The sequence below is a fragment of the Thunnus albacares genome, chromosome 16 (assembly GCF_914725855.1).
Source record: "Thunnus albacares chromosome 16, fThuAlb1.1, whole genome shotgun sequence".
Taxonomy (NCBI): Eukaryota; Metazoa; Chordata; class Actinopteri; order Scombriformes; family Scombridae; genus Thunnus; species Thunnus albacares.
Window position 1 is genome coordinate 28,850,935 of NC_058121.1, and position 21,822 is coordinate 28,872,756.

The window sequence follows — 21,822 nt, forward strand, 5'->3', positions numbered from 1 at the left end:
ACTGCTGCATTTTTTATTGAAAACAATTTTTTGTATTCATCTTTCATTCTATTTTCCTACCGTCTATAATCTCCCAGCTGTCCCTGGAAAGAACAACTTTGTCTCTTCTTATAAAAAAATTTAAAAAAGCACAAAACTTTCTTTGTGTTTTCTCAGAGCGATTATCTGCCCCTCAGCCTGCGTTAGCTGGTGCACCGCCAAGGCCTGTTCAAGTGTTGTTATTAAAAAAGAGGGTCAGATGGCTCCTCGCGCCACAGAAGTTTGTACAGTTTACTTCATGAAGTGCCAAGCGGGCTGTTTAGGGCTCGGAGTGCCATCCATCCAGCAGGGGAGGAACATCTATATCTCTCTCTCTACGAAGTCGAGTTCTCTCACAGTGTCCTGAAGAAAATAAAACTTCTAGATCCTCTGCAGCTTTGACAGATTACAGCCCACCACTGTCTCCCTCCACTAAATCAATCTCCCCACTCTCTTCTACTCTCTCTGCTCAACAGAAAACAGCGTCTGCATGGATTCGGCTGATGAAAACACTGCACATCGCTGACAGACATGCCTAATATGGGCCGCATCACAGTCCCACCACTGACACAAAGATTTATAGGCTCCCTCTCTCCTTCTATCTCCACTACATTCAAACTCTGCAAACTAGACCCAACTGTGACATCTGGTAACAGCTTGACATCAAATTTTCCACAAAGCAGACTGAGTCAGTGTTTGCTATGCAGCCAAATAATGATTGATACAGCCTGAAGGACATTCAGTAATTTGGCTTTCAGCGTCTCATTACTGAAACAAGTGATCGATTCAACCTGCTCTTATGATTTAACCTAAAAACATCCAGCAGTTACAGAGCAACATTATCATTCATGTGGAGTCGTGTTTCTGTCCACCTGGTGAATGTAAGTCCAACATTCACTCTCTTTTAGCTCTGTTTTTACTCTCCACCTCCTTCTGAGGGAAATATCAGGCTCTTTAGCTGCTAAAATGCAGTAAAAATGTCCTGATGTGATGTTGAAGATGTCTAGCTGATTATCCAGCCATCTACCCAACACGCCTCCTCCTAATAAGCCAAATATCACTGGATTATATTGATGTCACTTCACTGGGAAGGACTGGTGCATCACCTGCACACAAAATTGGACTTTGGCTTATTCACTGCACACAATCTGAAAGTGTAAAGTCATGTTATTTGTACGCAGATTGAAGAGATCGGACTGTTTTACCGTCTGACTCTACAAGGTGTACAGGTGTTACTAATAACATTAGTGATGGCTTTGTTGTATTCAAACCTGCATTAACTGATTTTTTTGGCCACTTGACAGAAGAAAACAAGCTGTAAACACAGCATGTTAGCAAACATTTGTTTATTTCCACATCCAGCAGTTATGGAGCAACATTATCATTCATGTGGAGTCGTGTTTCTGTCCACCTGGTGAATGTGAGTCCAATATTCACTCTCTTTTAGCTCTGTTTTTACTCTCTACCAACTCCTGAGGGAAATATCTGGCTCTTTAGCTGCTAAATGCTCCACTATGTTCACCAGCTAGTCTACAGCTAACTGTGTCTGTTTGGTGTTGAGCAGGTAGTGTACAGTGGCTTTTTACAGCTTTTTCTCTCTGAAAACGACACTATGAGACGCTGAGAGTGAACCAGAACAGTAAAGTTGCAGCCGGACAGATAAACAATGAGCTGAAACTCACTGTAAAGCTCCGTAAAGCCGAGAGGAGCTGCAGAGTCTCTGATAATCTCTGTAGGTTCATCACTACGAGCCACAACCAACACATTACACACTGACAGATCATATATTGTTATTATCAACAATATTGATTGTAGCTGCTGCAAGGTTAGGGAGCGATTGGCAGCTTGTCCTCCTCTTCCTTTGACATTTGAATGTAAAGAAACGTGTTTTTGAGGAAACTGATGCTGTTGTGTTTCTCTGCATCGTCCATGTCAACAGTTTGCTCCATGGAGGCCGACAAGCATTCAGACTATACTGCAATGGTTTACTTTTGGTTTAGCAAATATAGTATTCTGTCTGCGACTTATTCAGAATGTTATAAATAATCAAACAACAAATAATAAGCAGTACGAGTATATTTCTTAACTTTTAATTGACAGGCGAGTCTCTCTGCCTCTGAGGGGTTTTTGTTTCCCCGCCTGTCTGACTGAAGGTTTGAAGCAACTAAAATCATTAACACTGGCTCCCAGTAAGCCCCAGAATCAAATTTAAAACTCTTTTATTGGTTTTCACATCTGTTAACAGCCTGGCATCTGCATGTTTATCTGATATACTTGTTCCGCATGAGACGTTTTACTTTTACCTACAGCGAAAACCTGCTGAGAAGGCGACATTCAGCCTCTGAGACAGACGCTCCTCATCGTATTAGGCTGTTTTTTATGTCTTTGTTTCTCTTAATAAACTTAGAGTTGACTTCAGGCTGCAGTTTGTTCTGTAACTGAATGTTAGAACAGCTATATTCAATATTTTTATATTACTGTTTTGTTTTTTTTTTACAAGTGCTGACACGCGTTTCTCAATAATGACTTTAGTTGTTTTAAACTCTTCACAAAGTCAACGTGGAACCAAACTGTGGATCACTTTTTCATTGCTTTGACACAAAATGAATTCAATGACATCTTTTAAAATTCATGGACTGTTTTCTCACTTAAAAACTCAACCACCACCAAACCAAACATCTGCTATAAAAACCTGTTCAATTTATGTTCAAAAACCCAACATTACTCAAAATTACTGTAAATTTACTACGTTCTGCTGCAGCTGCATTTAAAAAGAAAGTAGAAAAATAAAAAATCATAAATTCCTCCTGATTTCACTCCTTGATGACGTCTATGGAGGACTTGTGTCAGGTGTGTTTTGTAATTGTTTGGTGTTTCATCATCCTCTTCCTGTCACAGATTGGTTTACAGCCACTACCTGTATCACTCATACAGGTAGAGAGAGTTACTACCTCACTCTACAGCTCTGCTCAGATTTACAGCGTCCTGCGGTTCATTGTATAAGTGTTTGTTGAGTGTTTCTAGGCTGCAGCAGGTCGCTGCTTTTAGACTCACTGTACACCACTTTGTACTACTGGTGAACATAGTGGAGTATTTAGCATCGTGAGTTGGCCTCAGGCAGGATATTTGCCTCAGGAGTTGTTGTACAGCAAAACAGAGCTAAAAGAGAGAGAAGATCTGACCCTTATTTATCAGGCAGCCAGAGACTCTGAATGAATGTTAATGTTGCTGCGTGTGTGTTGGATGTGTGAACAGGAATCATTTGCTAACACAATTAGTCGAAATTTGTCTAACGTGTGTGTGTGATGTTTATTTTGTTCATGAGTCTGCCTCCATGTAGCCAAAAAAACCCCAAAACTGATTAATTCAGCTTTAAAGGTGCAATAAACAACATTCAGCCACTAGATGTCACACTAGAGCAGCAACATGTCAGACCAAAACAAATACAAAAGCACGTTGTTTACTCAATAAAGTTGGAAAAAAAGGAAGTGGAATCTGAAACTGTCAAACTAGACAGAGCTGATCAGATATGGATCAAGATTCTGTGACTGTATCACCTATTTTTGCCTCAAATGTTTTTGATATATTTTATTGTACTGTTTAGCTGTGTGGGCCGGCCGCCATGTTGAAAATGGACATGGGGAGGAAAGGGAGGGATCACATGCACTAACATCAGGAATGGACAGGAATCCGAATACAGGGATCTAATAACAGCCTTCAGTGACTGCAGTCGAAAAAACCGCCTTCAACTGAACACCTCAAAAACAAAGGAAATGATCGTGGATATCCGCAGGTCTAAGCCCCCTCTGGAGCCAGTGAAAATCTGTGGGGTGGACATTAAAGTGGTGCACACCTACAAACATTTAGGGGTCCTTGTGGATGACAAGCTGGACTGGTCCTCTAACACCGACGCCCTCTGCAGGAAGGGTTCTGTTCTTCCTGCAGACACTGAGGTCCTTTGATGTGTGTGTGGAAATGATGACCATGTTCTACCACACGGAGGGGGTCAGGGAAGGCAGCCTTACAGACAAAAACACCAAGCGATTAGACGAGCTGGTCAAAAGAGCGAGCTCAGTGCTGGGCAGGAGATTGGACCCGCTAAGATCTGTGGTGGAGAGAGGCACATTGAACAAACTGAAAGCTATAACGGACAATAGCAGACACTTTCTCCACTGCCTCCTGGAGCGACAGAGGAGTATCTGCAGCAGTCGGCTCCTTTCATTGTGCTGCAGAACAGAGCGATTCAGGAGATCCTTCGTCCCCACAACAACAAGACTGTTCAGTTCCTCCTGAATTGACTGGATAGTTTTTTTATATTTTGATGAGCTCTTGACAATTTGAATTTCCCTTCAGGGATCAATAAAGTAATATCTATCTATCTATCTAACATGCACTAACATGCATGAGCAGCTGGACCGGCTATCAAAACAAAGAACACTGGTTGAAGGGAGTCATGACTTCATTCTCTGCTCAGGACGCCTTTACTCCACTATATCTTTACATAGCAAATAGTTGTTTGCTGACATAAATAAAGTTGGAAAAAAAAGGAAGTGGAAACTGTCAAACTAGACAGAGCTGATCAGATATGGATCAAGATTCTGTTACTGTATCACCTATTTTTGCCTCACATGTTTTCAGAGACATGTTTTATTGTAATGTTTAGCTGTGTGGACCGGCCGCCATGTTGAAAATGGATGCTGGGAGCAGAGGGAGGGACTCACACTAACATGCACGCTCACATGCAGAGGGAGTCGTGACTTCATTCTCTGCTCAGGACGCCTTTACTTCTCTATATCTTTGCATAGCAGATGGTTGTTTGCTGACATCTAGTGGGGCTGAATGTTGTTTGTTGCACCTTTTTTTTAAAGTTCAATTTGAGGTTGAGTACGCTGTGATTAAAATATTAAACCCTCAGCAGTAACATGCTCGGTGTGAGGTTCTGTATTTTACGGGATAAACATTAGATCAGTTCCTCTCGCTGTTCTCTCCTGCACATTCACCTGCTGAACACTGTTGTTGTGCGATGGATGTGATGGACTCATTTATTATTCAGGCCTCAGTGTTTCTGAAGAGGGACAACAGGACGGCGGCGTGGGGAGAGAGGGGGAAAAGGCTGTGGTTACTAATGAGGGTTTATCGCAATGATACAACCTTCCTCATGCATCTTTCATACAAAGACCTGCATAAGTACACAAACACCGGAGGCTGTGATGCATTGTTTCATGTCCCGGCATTAATGATGTGTGTCGTAGCCATGAGACGGATGGACTCTACAGGCCGACGGAGGACGTGATACTTGAGAAAGATCACGGTGACAGAATATTCAAAAGGTTGTTAATTTGTCTGGACAAAAACACATTTTATCACACAAAGTGAAACGTCAATCAAAATCCATCCACCGAGTGACTGAAAGCTCCTTTTAATACTTAGAACAAGAACACCTTGTTGAGCAAATACAAAAAGATCTTCACATATTTACATTGTAGGAAAAAATAAATACAGAATTAAAACATTTTCTAAATCTAAACAACAGCTGTTCATGATCACATCATGTTCAGTCACGTAAATGTACAACTTTGTACAGGAGCAGAAAAATGACGTTAAACTATTTGATCAGTAATCTTTCACAGACTCCACTCGAGTATATTCTGATGATATTCTGTATTTTTCTCATCATCTGCAAATCCTTTAACCGCTGATCACACTGTTCCCTCCTTTGTTTCCTCTTCAGCAGCTTTGAGGTTGTTAAATGACGAGTTTTTGAGTCAGGAGGAGGCGTCCGAACGAGTCAAATACAGCAGAAATCTGTCAACGTTACAGTCTGAAGTTTTATTGTATCATCATTCAATAAAACTTCAAATGTTTTTATGGCTATGTCATTGGGTGCTTTAGTGAGTATCTGCTGCAGGACGAGTGTTGGACTGACTGGACATTAACTTCAGTGTCCATGTTGATATTATGAAGGAACAGAAGAGCAGCAGTGTGGCTCTTTAATGTGTTTCTAGTAGATCTATAGTGCAGGAGAACAAGATATTCATCAGGTTCTGGTTTTTTCATTGGATTTGTTGACAATAAGAAGAATATAGAATATCACCAGTTTCATCATTTAAGCCTGTTAATGAATGTTTGTCTGTTCTACGTGTTTCTTTCTGCTGTTTATATGACACACACCGTATGTGAGTACTTGCAGAGTACTTTGGTGATTTTGTGTCCAAACTTCTGTTTTCCATCAATGTCGTATTTATTCTGATGGCGAGGTCCTGATTCATCTCCGTCTGCCAGGTTTGAGCTCACTGAGCGGTTTGACCAGCAGGAAACATTCAGTTCAGGATACATAAAGGTACTAAATACATATCTGTAATGAAGTTACTGTAATTTAAAAGTTCAAAAGTCCATTTAAAGATCTTTCTTTGTGGAACATGTTGTTACTCTGCAGGGTTACAGACAGTTTTCATGTCAGTGAGAACGATACTCCTGTAGTTGCTCTCCAGATCCTCCATGAACTCCAGGTAGTCGCTGACTTTGAAGTCCTGGATTGGCTCCTCCTGCAGGAAACAGGAAGAATTGATGTAATTATCAACACTAATTAAAGGGGCACTGCACCGATTTTAACATACAGGTCAGTTTAGCAGGCATTCTGTGTTATAGTAACTCAGGATGCTTCATGTACTTATGAGACATGAAATACAATCCAGGACGTCCAGTCTGAGTAACAGATCTATTAGTTTAAAAGCTTCTCAGGAACCAGAACACTGAACAGAGATTTATAACACTCACAGACTCAATTGTATAACTCTGGAAAGTTTTCACGGCAACAACAGTGTTATCTTTCGTTACAACATAATCCACATCCAGGAATGTTCGATCGGCCGCGGCGGGGCTCTGCTGGACGACGTTGCTTCATGTTGTAAAAGTTGAGGCTGGTTTAACAGAATCGAGCTGCTCAAACAGCTGTTTAATCTCCCTTCAGGGTATCTAGTTACCCTAGATACCCTGATGATGTCATAGTGATGTCATCAGTGCTATCTCAGCTGAAGTTTGGAGACTATAAATTTATAACAAAAAGCTTTCGTTATGAACCGGAGGCGTCCACTTAGAGAGATGTTGGTGTTTTACTGCACCAGGCAGGTAAACTATGCTGTATGTGGCATTATGGGAAATGTAGGACCTAGAATTCTTGTAGCTTTACCCACATCATGGACTAAAGTCAGGATACGTCGGCCTCCTTCAGTTTCCTTCAGACTTTCACATTTCTTTTTTGTCTCTTAAAAGTGCCCAACATTAAGGAAGTGCGATACTAAATCCCCTTTAAAGTGCACAACAGACCATTTAAAGTTTCTACAGTACTTGTTAAAGAGCAGATTATTCTCCATCTCCATCCTCCATCTTTTTAAACCTGAAGTAAGTGTCCTATGAAATGAAGGTAGAAAGATGATGTTTGGGTTCTCGGGCAGAAGGTGGCTCACTTTATTAGCATTCATTCAGTTAGGATGTGAAGTGTGAATAATTCGATATAACCTTTTCATTAAAATACTTTACATTCAATCTATTTCAAAGTCACAGGAAATCAAATTAAATCCCAGGACAGAACGCCGGCGCACCGTGCCAGTAAAACAACATCCTGGCTTGGCGTTGAGGTAATGAGGTTTTACATGTTGGAAAAGCAGAAACAAATAGGACTTCATGGTTATTATAACACGCACTAACATCTTCACCGCCCGGGTTCACGTAAGCAGACGAGTCTTGATCTGAACTGTCTAAGAGAAAAGAATCAGCCGAGACAAAAGAACGTTTTATTTGGCTCATTTGTTCAGTCGGGTTTTAATTTCAGCTGCTTTAATTACTGGCGGAGCTGCACTACACATCTGTCACGACAACAGCAGACCTCATGGGCAACGCAGAGTAAATTAGTGCGACTGCTCTGCATTATGTTGCACGTGGCGTCATCGATCAGCAGCCTGAGGACGCTGCACACGACCGGCGTTTCACCTTCTGCCGTTAAAACAGAAATGATCATCGTTCAATGACGTCTGAAGATCGTCAGCAGTCTCGCTGTGGTTTTTGGACGACAATCTAATTACAGTTTTATTTCTGTAGGTAAATAAGACTGACAAGGACACGCTGCAGTGAGAACACGGTCAATACTGGGAGAACAACTTAAGGTTGAAGACTCATCCTGATCATTCAGCTCTCCTTCATATATTAATATAAACATCACCTAACTGGAATTAAGCTTACTGGTTCCCAGTCTGGAGGACAAGACAAACCTGAGGTCACATCTGGAAAGGAGAGAATCAAAAATAAATTTCTTCTACACAGAATTATGTTAATTTTTCTGTTTCTGAAGCCTGAAGATTTTGGTGACAGCCGGTTTTTCCGTAACCTGTATAATATCTCAACATTTGGTCGACGGATCGGCACAAAACTTTGTCCAGATATTAATGTTTGCAGCTGATGAAGCCTTCAGATAACTGGCGATCCCCTGATGGTCCCTCTAGCGCCACCGTGAGGTTCTATTGTGGTTTTAATTGAAATTTCATACATTCATGTTCCCTTCAGGATGAACTGTAATGATTTTGGTGATACTTTAACCACCTGAGAGTGCCAACATCAGGTCCAAATTTTATTTTAATTAATTTAACAATAAGCCACTTTAATTAATTACATAATTTAATTAATTTTAAATTGTCCAAAACTTTGGTTTATGAACAAATAGCTGCTAAACCAATGACATTCCCATCAGCCTCAGCTGTACTTTAGTGCTAATTAGCAAATATTAGCACTAATGATGTTTACACTACTGATGCCACAGTAGTTTATTACTTTATTTACTTTATCACAATAAATCCTAATTTGGTGAAAGCATCTGTGTGTTTGTTCCAGTTGTTGTTGACAACGCTAACATGCTAAACTGAGATGGTGAACATGTTAGCATGCTGACATTAGCATTTAGCTCAAATCAGCTCAATGTCTGAGTACAGCTTCACTCTGTCTAATATACTGGATAGCCTGTACTGAGCATAAAGTTCTTTGTCCTTTTATAAACTGATATTTCTGTGATCATAAAATAATCCCACAGAGGAGCAAAGTGCAAGAAAAACTATAGATTAAGAGCAAACGGAGCGAGAGGTTTTTATTGTTTAAAGAGAGCAGCGAGCGTTCAGAGGGGAGCAAGTAACGTCTGCAAGAAATGAGTTTCCAGTGTGATGGAGGACACTGGTCCAGTTATTATTCCAGTAATGAAACACACTTTATAAGAGAAGAATCGTATATGTTTCTATGAATTAGAGATCATAATCTAGACTAATATGATATAGTGATGTTAATAAAGCAGCAGACACATAACTCTACATCTATTGAATCCATATTTCGTTAGTGTGAGAGTCCCGTTCACTACAGCGAGGATGAAAAGTTTCCTCATGTAGAAACAGGACTGTCAGAATCTTTATTCCAGTGGAGATTAATCCTGAAGAATCATCAAAACTAAAGTTGTTTTGCCCGTTGGTTCATTTATCACACCAGGAAGCAGCTGCTGACACAGTTAAACCCGTGAAGGAGAGGAGAGATAAGCAGTGGAAATCACTTGGGAGAGTATTTTTGGTTTGTTATTTTCTCCGGGAGAATTAAGGAGGATGAAAAAAAAAAACACAGTGTGAGTGTGTTATAGTGTGTGTGTGTGTGTGTGTGTGTGTGTGTGTGTGTGTGTGTGTGTGTGTGTGTGTGTGTAGGAATCAGGGTTTGACTAATGTGGATCTATAAGTTTAACACAAAATATACTTTGTGCTGATTGTTCAGTTTGAATATTTTCATGTTGAACAGGTGACACGATATATTAACCGTTAGCACTTCTGAGACCATTAGCTAAGATAATTAATGCATTAATTACCAGACGTTTCTTTTCTTCAGCTTGTCCTCACATGACAAATGAGTCTGGATTTACACACAAGGTGAAACTAACAGAAACACATCTGGAATCATTAAGTAGTTTTATTAGTTTAAAGAACATATTAATGTTAACATCAGGCTGATTCACTTCATCTGTTTCTGGCTGGAGATTAATAAATAACTGGATTTCTACCTGATATCATCTACAAACAACATCAATGATGAAGTTTAAGTTAATAAATTTACTGTTTTTTTTGCATCAGATTTGATGTGCAGCTGATTTAAAGCTCTGAACTTGTGAAAGTATCAGTTGATGTTCAGCATGTCGACATCATATCCTGTGATTCATCAAGTCCATATGAGCTGAACTGCATCCGACCAGATGTCACTCATCACCATATGAAGCAGTACGTTTCCTGTGTTTGATCACTTGTATCATATGATAATTAAAGTGATCGTTGTATAGTTGCAGCCTTAGTTTGGTCTATAAAATGGTGAAAAACGGCGACTGACTCAACAACTCACTGTCATAGAAACCAAAACATTTCCACACGTGGGAAGCTGGAACCAGAGAATGTTAAAGATACACGACGACTAATCAATTAATCGACTGATGGTTGCAGCTCTGAGCTCATCATACAGATGCTGACCGACTTCCTCCCACTAAGTGACGCCGCCATGCTGGTTGAATGTGTGTAGTTGAATGTTTGGTTACGACTTCCTGCTCCTCAGTCGTCTGCAGTCAGTCTCTCGTCATGCTGACGCGTCTCCTCGCTGCCTCGGTCACGTCTCAGCTCCTCCCAGCGAGGACGAGAGACACACGACAACTACTGATGATGCACATCAATAACAACATCAATATGGAGAAATTATAAAGTAGAATAACAGTTGATACAGTTTAAACTTAAAATTCATGTAGCATTAATTAAAACACTTGACACTGTTAGTTAATCATTTCTACATATTGATATCTGGAAGATGATTATTGATCCACAGCAGTTTAAACTCATTAATTACTTAAAGATGAGAACAGAGACTCAGCTGCAGCAGCATGTTATTATTATATATTATATATTATATATTGTTATTAACATTATTATTATTATTATTATTATTATTATTATTATTATTATTATTATTATTATCATTATTATGATGCTGAAGGAGATTATAAAGCTTCTGGCTCATGATGGAAATAATAAAGTGATTCAGTCATTTTTATTTTCTGAATAAATATGAACAGCTGCTGCTGGTGAAGTTTCACAACAACAGTTTACTGTCCCATCAGATCAGCTGACTGATCAATAACCAATCAATGACCAATCAATAACCAATCAATAAACACACTGGATCAAAGGGGTGTTGCCATCTGGTAAGAAACCTCCAGGTAGGATACACCAGTGGCTCCTCCCCCTAAGCTCCTCAAGGAGGCTCCTCTCCTCCCCTCTCCCCTCCTCTCTCCTCCTCTTCCTCTCCTCTCCTCTCTCCTCCTCTTCCTCTCCTCTCCTCCCCTCCTCTCTCCTCCTCCTCCCCTCCTCTCTCCTCCTCCTCTCCCCCTCTCCTCCTCCTCCTCCTCCCCTCCTGTGTGTGTGGACCTTCATCGTGTCTCTCTGTGAACTTTATGTAAATGCTGTTTTGAATCTTTTCTTCTGACACTGAACTCAGTGAAGCGTCTCTTCCTGCCTGCTCTCACCGTGACAACTGTTCCTACAGACTTCACACCTTTATGTAAAAACCGTATGTGCAGCTTTAACAAAAAGCTTTGACTGCCTGTGATTTACAGTAGACACGTCAGCGTGCACTAGTGCACGACCGCTGACTTCATGGTAACTGCATACTTCATGCTTCTGTGAACGAACACACACGGTAGTAAATACAAAACATCTGCAGCCATTTGGAATATAAGAGGGTGGCCTATAAGTTACTGTTTAATGTGTCTGATCAGTTATCTGGTGAGAAGCTACAGTAGGAATCACTATACGAGCACCGCTAACGATTGTTTCTGGAAATTAACGAATAATAATGTGAGCGAGCAGGAAAGTCTGAGCGTGGAATCAAACAACCTGCAGACGGAGCAGCAGCCGTCCGTCCGTCTGGTGACAAACGACTGGAGCTTTAGTTTGGTTTGTGGTTTCCTGCAGCATCACGTCAGCAGACACACACACACACACACACACACACACACACACACACACACACACACACACACACACACACACACACATATATATAACTTCACTACTTCAAGCTCCAGACAGACTCTGAAGGATTGTAACAAGTCATTTGCCTTTTCAAATTTTAATTTAGATGAAATATAGATACACCCCCCAATGAGACAGGATAAGAGTACAGGGGTGGAAGTGTGTGTGTGTGTGTGTGTGTGTGTGTGTGTGTGTGTGTGTGTGTGTGTGTGTGTCTTCTAATACCACAACTTTCTGAGTAAAATGCTTCCATCACATTGTTCCCACAGAGGAGAAGAGGAGAGAAAAGGCCGTCGGACGCAAACCGACACGTCTTCAAATTTTAAACGGTTCAACTCAGGACAAAGATTGTGTAAGACTGTCTCTCACACACACACACACACACACACACAAACACACAAACAGACACACACACACACACTCTCTCAGTGTGTGTGTGTGTCATGCAGCAGTATTTGATGCTACAGCTCATTAGAAGAGCTTCCTCAGATAAAGCCTCCGTAACTGATTTTTTATTCACAGAAACTTTCAGCGGCGGGCTGATGGCGATGTAACACCAGAGCTATCAGCTCACAGACGACACCGATTGAAACGCTTAATGAGTGATGATGACGAGGACGAGGAAGAGGAAGAGGAAGATGAGTGCTTCACGTCTCACTCACGACGCCGCAGTTAAATGTTGCTCGTGCACATCTAGCAGAGATTCTTCTTTCAATGAAACGTTAACTTTCTGTTCACTGAAACGTCTCCGAGTGGGAGGTTCTGTGGAGGTTTTTTTATTAATTATGAATGTGAATCATGAATGAACGCTGGATGGAAAATGTGAGCAGAAGACGGCTTATTGTTCCAGGAATATTCATATTTATACCTTCAAGAGAATTTTATTTTTCATTCTTAATTTCTAAAACAGCAGTGAGAGTGCGCTGCCGACAGAAAAACAGCTTTTTTATAAAGCATCAAAGCAGATATAGATATAGAAATATAGACACAAACACAGAGTTCTGTTTCCCTGTTGGGGTTTTGTGTCCGTCTCTATGTCTGCAGTATGTCTGAGTTTCAGTGTGTGTTCATCTCTATGAAGGCTGGAAGTATAATAATAGATAAATTATCAGGTTGATTTGATTCATTTAAAGCCTGTTTGATTTAAAACAGTCGTGTTTCCTTCATCAGTCACTAGTGCAGCAGTTCATAACGAGCTGATTGATTATTGTTTCTTGAGAGCCGAACACGTGTATGTATCAACTGACAAACGTATCAATTAAAATGATAATTAATTAATAAATTAAAGGGTTTAAATCCAGACAGAAACTTCACCAGTGAGACTAAACACAGGTTGAACCGTAGAAACAGTTTACGACTTTTCATTGGTCGATTCAGCTGCCAATCAAACGTGTCTGAAGGACAAACATGTTTCACACTCTGCAAACTGGTAACTTTAGAAAGAAGCTCTGTAAAAATACTGTTTCAAGGACATTAATGTGCTGAAAAGTGTGAGACTGTGATGAGTTGAGTTTGTTTTACGGGGAATTTTGACTCTTATATAAACTTATATAAACAAAAAGTAACAAAAAGTGAGGAAATTAGTGTTTGGTAGATTATTTCTTTGTTGTAACGATGCTTCTTGGCAATAAATCTTATACTGTTGGAAAGTCTGTTTATTTCCCTTTTAAATGGAGCCACATTTGTAAGGAACATGCATTAATGGGATGAGCAGCAGAGCTGAGTATGCGGGTTGCACCCATGAAAAATTTGCCAAATCTTCTCTGCCGATGCCAAACAGCTTATTCTGCCGTTGACTCTAGTTTGGTGTTTGGTTGATCGGATGATTGAAGTTTGAAGAAACAAGACATATTGGCAATTTAACAATTTATTCATTTAACAAACAGGAGCCTCAGTAGCGTGTGGAAGAACCATACACAGCCACAACAGCCTGGCGACAAATGCTGGTTGAAGAATGGGATGCCGTCCCAACAGCAGTGTGTGACCAGAATGAGGAGGAGGTTCCACATTTCCTTACTTTTTAGTTGCTAAGTTTAGTTGCTTTAGAGCTGAAATTGTAAATAATTAAACTTGATGTCGTCTATTCATAGATGGGAGCCGCGAGTCTCAGAGATAAAAAACTCATCAGTCAGTCAGTCAGCAGGATAAATGATGAAACACAGATCAGCTGATTATCAGAGCAACACTGATTCAAATAAAATGTTGATCAGGTTTATCAATCAATAGACAATCTATCACTCTATTTCATAAATCACATACACGTCATCACTGAGGTTTCATTAAATGATAAATTGTAGTTTTATGTTGTAAATGATGAAACTTGGCCGCTTTAATCAAATCACCTGATAATTTATTGCTCTATTTTTTAATTCACCTCCATTTTTTTATCAATTAATTTTAACCTCCACCCGTCATACATCTCCTTCTGATGAACAGTGTCTATTGTTTATTATTGTTTACACTCAGAGAGATTAAAACTTCATCATCAGCTCTTTAATTATCCACTGGGAACGTTGGGACTCGTCTTCTAATATTCAGTGAACTCATCCAGAGAAGAGCGACGATCACATCTGGTTCTGACGCTTTATTATCATCCTGCAGCCAATCAGCTGTTAGTAAATATCCAACCGGTCTTATTGTTTTTATGATCTGTCTTATATGTTGTTATGTGTTGTTCTAACCTTTTCAATCTGCTCATATCTCAATATATCTTTATTTCAAAGCAGCAGCCCGACATCCAAACATTAAATAAATTATTCCACTGACAGAAATATAATAATATAATTCTCTGCTGCATGTAATAAAAAGCTTAAAACAAAAAACTCAACTGAGGATGAGGTTCAGGATAAGAAAATAAAATAATATCAAATGGTAAACTGAGGCCATGGTACTGAGATATTGATTGATTGAAGCACACTTGTCTTGCATTTGATGTGACTTCACAGTATTTTTTGGGCTCTTAAGTCGACAGTTTTTAAAGATTTGTGGAACATCCAGTGGTTGGTGTTTAAACCAAGCAGCAACCTCCGGGGCTGTAAAATGAAGCCAAAAACTGCAGTTCCTTGAACGACCACTTGAGGCTCCAAAAGTGAGTCAATCCCCATAGACCCCCATGTTAAAATGCCCAACTTTACAGCAGAAATAAACATGTTTACAGTCTGGTACAAACAACGGTTTTGGTCTCTGTAGCTAATTTCCTCTTTCATGACAACTGTACGGGGGGTGAATTTTTTTATAACTCACCCGTTTTAGTTTTATTAAGCCGTAAAGTTCTGCCTAATGAAGGACGTGGCTGCTTTGAGTGACAGGTCCGCCAGCCGCTAGGTGGCTTGTTTCGCCTCTTTGCCCATTTTTGATTGGCTGGGAGTTAGGCAGTGTCACACACTGCCAAGATGGCGACGGCCGGAGCGGCTCGCTTTGAGCTTCAAAACCGCTCTTCAGAAACCAACGGGTGACGTCACGGTAACTACGTCCATATTTATATACAGTCTGTGGTTTAAACACCTTTATATAACCAATCAAATTTAGTCACTCAGACAATCAACAGAAACTGAAATAGAAACTATTTTGAGAATTGATTAATGGTTTCTAAGGCTACAAGTATTATTTATTATTTTCATTATCAATTAATCTGAAAATGTATTTTCTGATTAATTGATTATTCAAAACCAGTGAAAAATGTCCCGAAGTACATTAAATATCTTGTTTTCTCCAATAAACTGAAACATATTCAAATTACTGTCATTTAAGACCAAGAAAAGCAACAAATCCTCACATTTAACAACCTGGAAACATCAAATCAGACACTTTCACTTAAAAGATTAATCGATTTATCAATAGTTTCTGATTATTTTCATGTCTATCTACTCATCGATTAATGGACTAATCTGTAGTTTCTACGTCTCCATCGTGAGGATCTTCTACTTTTCTACTTTTCATACGTTTGTGAATCAAACATCTTAATAAATAAAATAATCAGCAGATTCATTGATAATGAAACAGTCCTACTGTACCTTCATAAATATGTTTTATTAATATATTTCAATGCTATTATTCATAATATCTTATTTGACATACACAGTTCTGAAGGCTGAAGCTGCATTAATACCTGAGAGTCTGTTTATGGCCACAGTTCAGAACATACAGCTGATACACGAGGCCGCGTCTGACAGGAAGTTGTGTTTCTTGGTTTGGTTCTGGTTTGTGTTTGTGCTCTACAGGGTCTCACCTTGAGGAAGACCTGCAGCTCCTGGGACTGCGTGCGCTGCAGGATGTTTGGCTGCAGATGTTTGAGAACAGCCACACAGATGTAAACCTGGTAGTCGGGACCCATCAGCACGCAGGTGGAGACGTACTGGCAGATTTCTGTCCAGTCCAGATAGTTCCAGAAACACTGAGTCAGCCAGTGGAGGCACATCTGAGCGAGGAAGAAAAGACCAGTTAGTGTGATTTACAGGATTATTACAGAATATGTGACCATGTCATAGTTTACATCTAACAGGTGAAAGAAATGATGACCTCATCCTGTAATCAAATATGTTACTATAATATGTCTCTCATTAATCTTTTCTGTCTTTCTTCACTATAATATATTTATTACAGCAAAAAAAACATGTTTAATTAAAGGTGTAAGCAGCGTTGGTCGGGACCTCGCACTCTGGCCCGTCGGGATCAGATCATTTTACTTTTTAAAAATGAGGGATATTTCTTACAAGTGTGGTGTGCTTTTATTTTGAAAGTTTGATTGACGTGTGTACTGTCAGGTGTGTAGAGACAATAAGTAACTGCAGCTGGAAACAGAAACATACTCATATATTTGAATGGAGAGTGTGAGCGAACCCACACCTTTTTGAACATTTACTGCTTCCACATAGTTTTAGATACAAACTTCATTTGAACTTTAAATGAGTCACGAGACTTTGACCTACAAATCTTGAATTTACATGTTTTTTCTATCTTTTATTGTTTTTGAGATATTAGAGTGTGAGTTTTAAAGTCTTTTCTTGCTCCTCCTGTGATTTTATAATGAGTGTGTATTGCGGAATGTTTCACAGCACTGAGGGAGTGACATCACCAGGAGCAGTTGGAGAGGAGGATTTTAGAGTACGCTTCTTGTGAAATCTCCTCATAAATCCCATGACTTTGGCTAAATCTGACATTAAAAATCATATTTTAGTAGGAAATTTCATGATGAATCCATTGATACAGGTTTGAAAGTGGTCAGACTTATAGTTTATACATCAGAAGCCTCTGTTTGACACAAAGTTCATGCCTCCCCATTGTTTTACATTGTAAGGGTGATGTGGCACTGCAACTTTCAGGGCTTATAAAATCCAAACCGTTCAAGTTATTACAAAGTTTTTAACAACTTTTTTTCAGCACAGTGTCAAACGCCCTCGGAGGAGATAGCGTTTGTTCGGGGTCCAAAATTGGGGCAAAGTCTTATTTTGAAAGGCTAATTGCGGACTTCCTGTTGGATTTAGGTCAGGGGTGTCAGTGTATAATTTGTAGGTCTTGATGAGATGAATAATTGAGTTTTGGTTTGATCTCTCTACGACATTCCTACGGGCCATGGCGGCCATTTTAGTTACATAGGTGGCGCTAGAGAGCACATTTTGGCACTTTGGGGTTAATTTTTACATTTTATCAAATTCTTTACCAGACCTGATGTGCGTGCCAAATTTGGTGAGTTTTTGAGCATGTTTAGGGGGTCAAATTAAGGGTTTAAGTGGCGTAATAATAAAGAAAGAAAAAAATAAACACAAACACACGAAAAACAACAGGGTCCTCCTTTTGGGCTCGGTCCCTAATAATTCCTGTGAATATGTCATTGTTTGAATTTGCAGTAAAGCTTCCAGTAACTGTTTCCTTACAGCATCTTATTGAGTCATGTTATTGAGTCATCTGCTGTGGTAGATGTTGATGTTAGAGATGTTATTAAAGTGCTGTTAGAGGCATAAAGCTGCTTCTACTCACTGTTTCACTTCTGTTGGATGTGATGAAATTGAACATTCACTAAAACCCTCCTCATAACTTCCTTCCTCCAAGTATATAAGCTGAGCATCCAACTATGGTCTATGTCTGAATGCATTAACAGTCTGGTCTTACATTTTTCATTATCATAATTTCTTAAACTAGGACCACTGTTTCAAAATGTTTAAAGACTCGAGTGTCAAATCTGTCAGAGAACTGAAAACTTGACACGCGTAGCAACATTAAGTATGTAGTTAGCATGTCAGTGTTCAGTTATGTAATAAAATAACAAAGTAAAAGTCATTTTCTCTCCTTCACTGGGTTTTGTGCTCTGCTCATTCTTGTTTCTGGTAAACAAATAAAATCTTGATGTGTCGCCTCTTTTATTAAGGACACTGTCTGGTCTTCTTGTGCTGTAACCAACGTCTAGACTCGGCCTCCTGCCTCCTTATTGATTATGATTGGATTTTAACTCCGACTGAGCTCCAACCTTTAAATCCAGTTTCCCAAAACATTCGACAGACGACAAACAGCAACAACAACTCTGCCTTTAAATTCATTGTCATGCCAGTAATTGGCTGCTGTGTTCCCTAACGATGCTGAAGCATACAAACAAGCATCACTTACGCTTCTTAAATATATTCGATTATTAACGCCGCCTCCTCGGCTGAACTCTAATCACATCCTAATGTGTGTGTTGTCATAAAAACAGAAGGATGGATCCACGGCGTCCTTTTGTTTTTAAACCCACAGACAGAAAAACAAGCACACATTCAGTCCTCACTGTGACTATAAATCCCTTCAAGGTCTTTCCAAGAGCACTTTGTTTTCTGAGAGCAGCAAAATGTGCTTTTCCTCTGTTGTTGCTGTTCCTGAGAGCTAAAACTCAGGGGGGGTAAAGGTGACTGTGACTGTATTCTTCTGCCATAAACAGGCTTTCAGAGCTGTTATTAATCTGAGCAGGTCAGGTCACTGTGATATCGTTCCTCTGGAGATGGTGGATAATTCAGTGTTATTGTTCAGAGGCTTTCAGTCGCATCTCTTCATGATGATATGATCACATCCTGTGTCAATTTTTAAAGATTCTTTTAAAAAATCCAAATGTCTTCTCAAGAGGAGCTGTGATTTGAGATAACGAGGTGATGATGATGTTTTCATCTCAGAGCTTCTTTTTGGGCGAATAAAGAGGAGACTGAACCTTTCAGACACGCACCCCGTCACATAAATGTGACACATAAACAAGACGTTAAGAGCCTGAGTCACTTTTCTATAAAAGCCACGACGGCAGCTTCACTGAGTCACATCCAGTAACATTCCAGTAACACTGTCAACATACTACAAGTCTCAAAGCAACGGCTTCACAGTAGCACAAAATTAAATATCCTACACAGACAGAGATGAAATAAACCTTCTGAGAACACAGAATACATTTATCATGTAAAAAATATATTTTCTTATGCATAAAAAAATGAATAAAACCAATTTAATAAACCACGAAACGCTGAATGAACTTGATTCTTTCCATGTCAGATCGGTTTGAAAGCTCCTTGTTTGGGGAAAAAAATGTGTGAAAAAATCCCATTAAAACCTAAATTTTCAGTTTGCATTCATGCCAAACGCATAGACACACAAAATCCAGAATAATGCAACATTTGAGCGACATCATCAACATGATGCATAACTGCGCTTCCCTCCACGGACTGTTTCACCCTGATGGTCCCGGTGTTTCCTCTGCAGGCTGCACTTCACTCAGCCGCCCGTCAGACCTGCTGCTTCTTCTAGCGGAGGCTAGCTGGCTGTGCCTCCGTCCGGCCATACTGCAGCTAACGCTCCGCTAGCCTCCCAGCTAACATTAGCCCCGGTTTGTTATTCAGGTTAAAGTGGGAAGAAGCAGCGGGTCTGTCGGGCAGCTGAGTGATGTGGAGCCTGCAGAGGAAACACCGGGACCGTCAGGGTGAAACAGTCCGTGGAGGAGCTGCTCTGTTCGGCTGCACAGATAGGAAACACCTCGGCTGACAGGATGTACCACTCTGTTTTTGGTTTATAACGGTGGTTGTCAACCAGCGTATTAGGTGCATTACCGCCACCTTCTGCTCCGGAGTGTGGACCAGAGATTAAATCCTACACATTAATCCTGTCTGTCTAATAAACTCAATGAAAACTCTAATGAACCTGCCAAGTGGGAGCAGCAGTAAAGTTTTAATGCTGAGCTCCTGAACTCCAGTCTTCCTCAGTTCTTCCTTCATATATTGTCTTTCTTGATCATACTTAGTACAATCTATGATTGCATGTATAATAGTCTCCTCAGCCAGCTGGAAAAAAATATGTGCATATATCGATATCGGCCACAATGAGTTGGAAATATCGGCAAAAAATCCAATATCGTGCCTCCCTACTTCAGACACATGAACAAACCTTTGAGACCAGTTATGCTTGAAGAGAAGTTGCAAATCAAATGTGTTGATAGTCGTTCTGAGCAGCCTCACAAGCAGACGACCATAGACAGAAGGAAGAAGTGATATCGTTTAAATATGAGGATAACAGCGATGTTTTTCATTCATAATGTCAAGACTCAGTTGTTCACATGAAAAGTGGCAGAAATATTTGTGTACAGAACGACAGAAGGAGAGTCAGAGAAGCTTCTTCCTCGTCTCCACACAGCTGGCGTTAAGTGGATGTAAACGTCGGATTGTCGGGTTTTTCAGAGAGTTACAGAAATTATCGGACATAAACCCTCCTAATCCGACATCAGAGAGGTTCAGGTGAAGCAGCTTCACGCCTTCATGTGTCTCACTGTGACTCAGCTTCTTTATAGTTTCTGCTGCGGCTCTGAAGACAATTTCCAAACAGCTAAAAATGTGTCTTTCTGTCACAAACACACACCTACTCCCGAGGCATTGCTCTATTTTCTGGTTGCAGCCCACACGTTTGCACTCAACCTCCACTGAATGAATGTCAGAGGTGTATAATGCTTCATTTGCCGCCGCCGCCGCTGCCGCTGTGTCAGCCGTTCAAAAGCTCAAACTTTTGGAACAGCTATTTCCATTTCTGACTGAAGAACAGGTGCCCATTATTGCCTTGAAGAGCAAAAGAGATGAGCTGCATGTTAACGTATCACCTCCACCGTGGAGACGGCGAGTTCAGATTCTTTGATGCAAATGTCTTATAAGCACCGCCGTCGCCACATTATATGAGCCTCAACCGTCAGCCGCCGCCGCCGACACACACACACACACACACACACACACACACACACACACAGGAGAAGACGAGGATCAAACATTACAGGATTCAAGGTGAAAAAGCTTCTTTTTTTCTACCTGGTTGTTTGTGAGAGCGAAGTCGTCTGTGTCAAAAGAATCAAGTGCCGAGAAGCAAAGATCTAACGCTTCACAACTGCTGTTATGACAAAAGAATAAAGATTCAATGTCAAAGCTGTGTTTTAGTGTTTTTAAAGTCAACTGAAGTCAAAGCAGGATGAAAAGGAGAATCAGTCACAGGTTAAAACAGCAGAGAGGTTAGAAAGGCCTTTTACTTTGTTTTTGGGGTCTCAATTACATCAGTAATGAGGTTTTATTTTGACAGGCTCGTTAAGCAGGAAATGTTTGAATTCAGTGAATCTAAATTAAATTCTGTTTTTTTTTTTTATTTCCTTCATCAATATTCATGATTGTCTCTTATTGATCTGTGAAGCTCAGCGTGAACAGAACGGAAAATATTACACAGATATAAAAGTAAGAATATA

General features: G+C 40.1%; 1 protein-coding gene across 5 annotated transcripts in view; it reads right to left on the bottom strand.

Annotated features, from left to right (window-relative positions):
• Nucleotides 1-5,421: 5,421 nt before the first annotated feature.
• Nucleotides 5,422-21,822, bottom strand: part of tbc1d32 (TBC1 domain family, member 32) — an 84,519-nt gene continuing 68,118 nt past the window's right edge. For 3 of the 5 annotated variants that reach the window (XM_044376344.1, XM_044376342.1, XM_044376343.1), the window contains exons 33-35: nucleotides 16,333-16,521; nucleotides 11,967-12,038; nucleotides 11,479-11,750 (exon numbers count right to left, since the gene is read on the bottom strand). In XM_044376344.1, coding sequence (XP_044232279.1) covers nucleotides 11,628-11,750; nucleotides 11,967-12,038; nucleotides 16,333-16,521 — 384 coding nt within the window. In that variant the 3' untranslated portion in view covers nucleotides 11,479-11,627. Of the gene's footprint in view, nucleotides 6,564-11,478; nucleotides 11,751-11,966; nucleotides 12,039-16,332; nucleotides 16,522-21,822 lie in introns of those variants that run through there. The other 2 variants (XM_044376346.1, XM_044376345.1) reach the window with 2 other exon arrangements.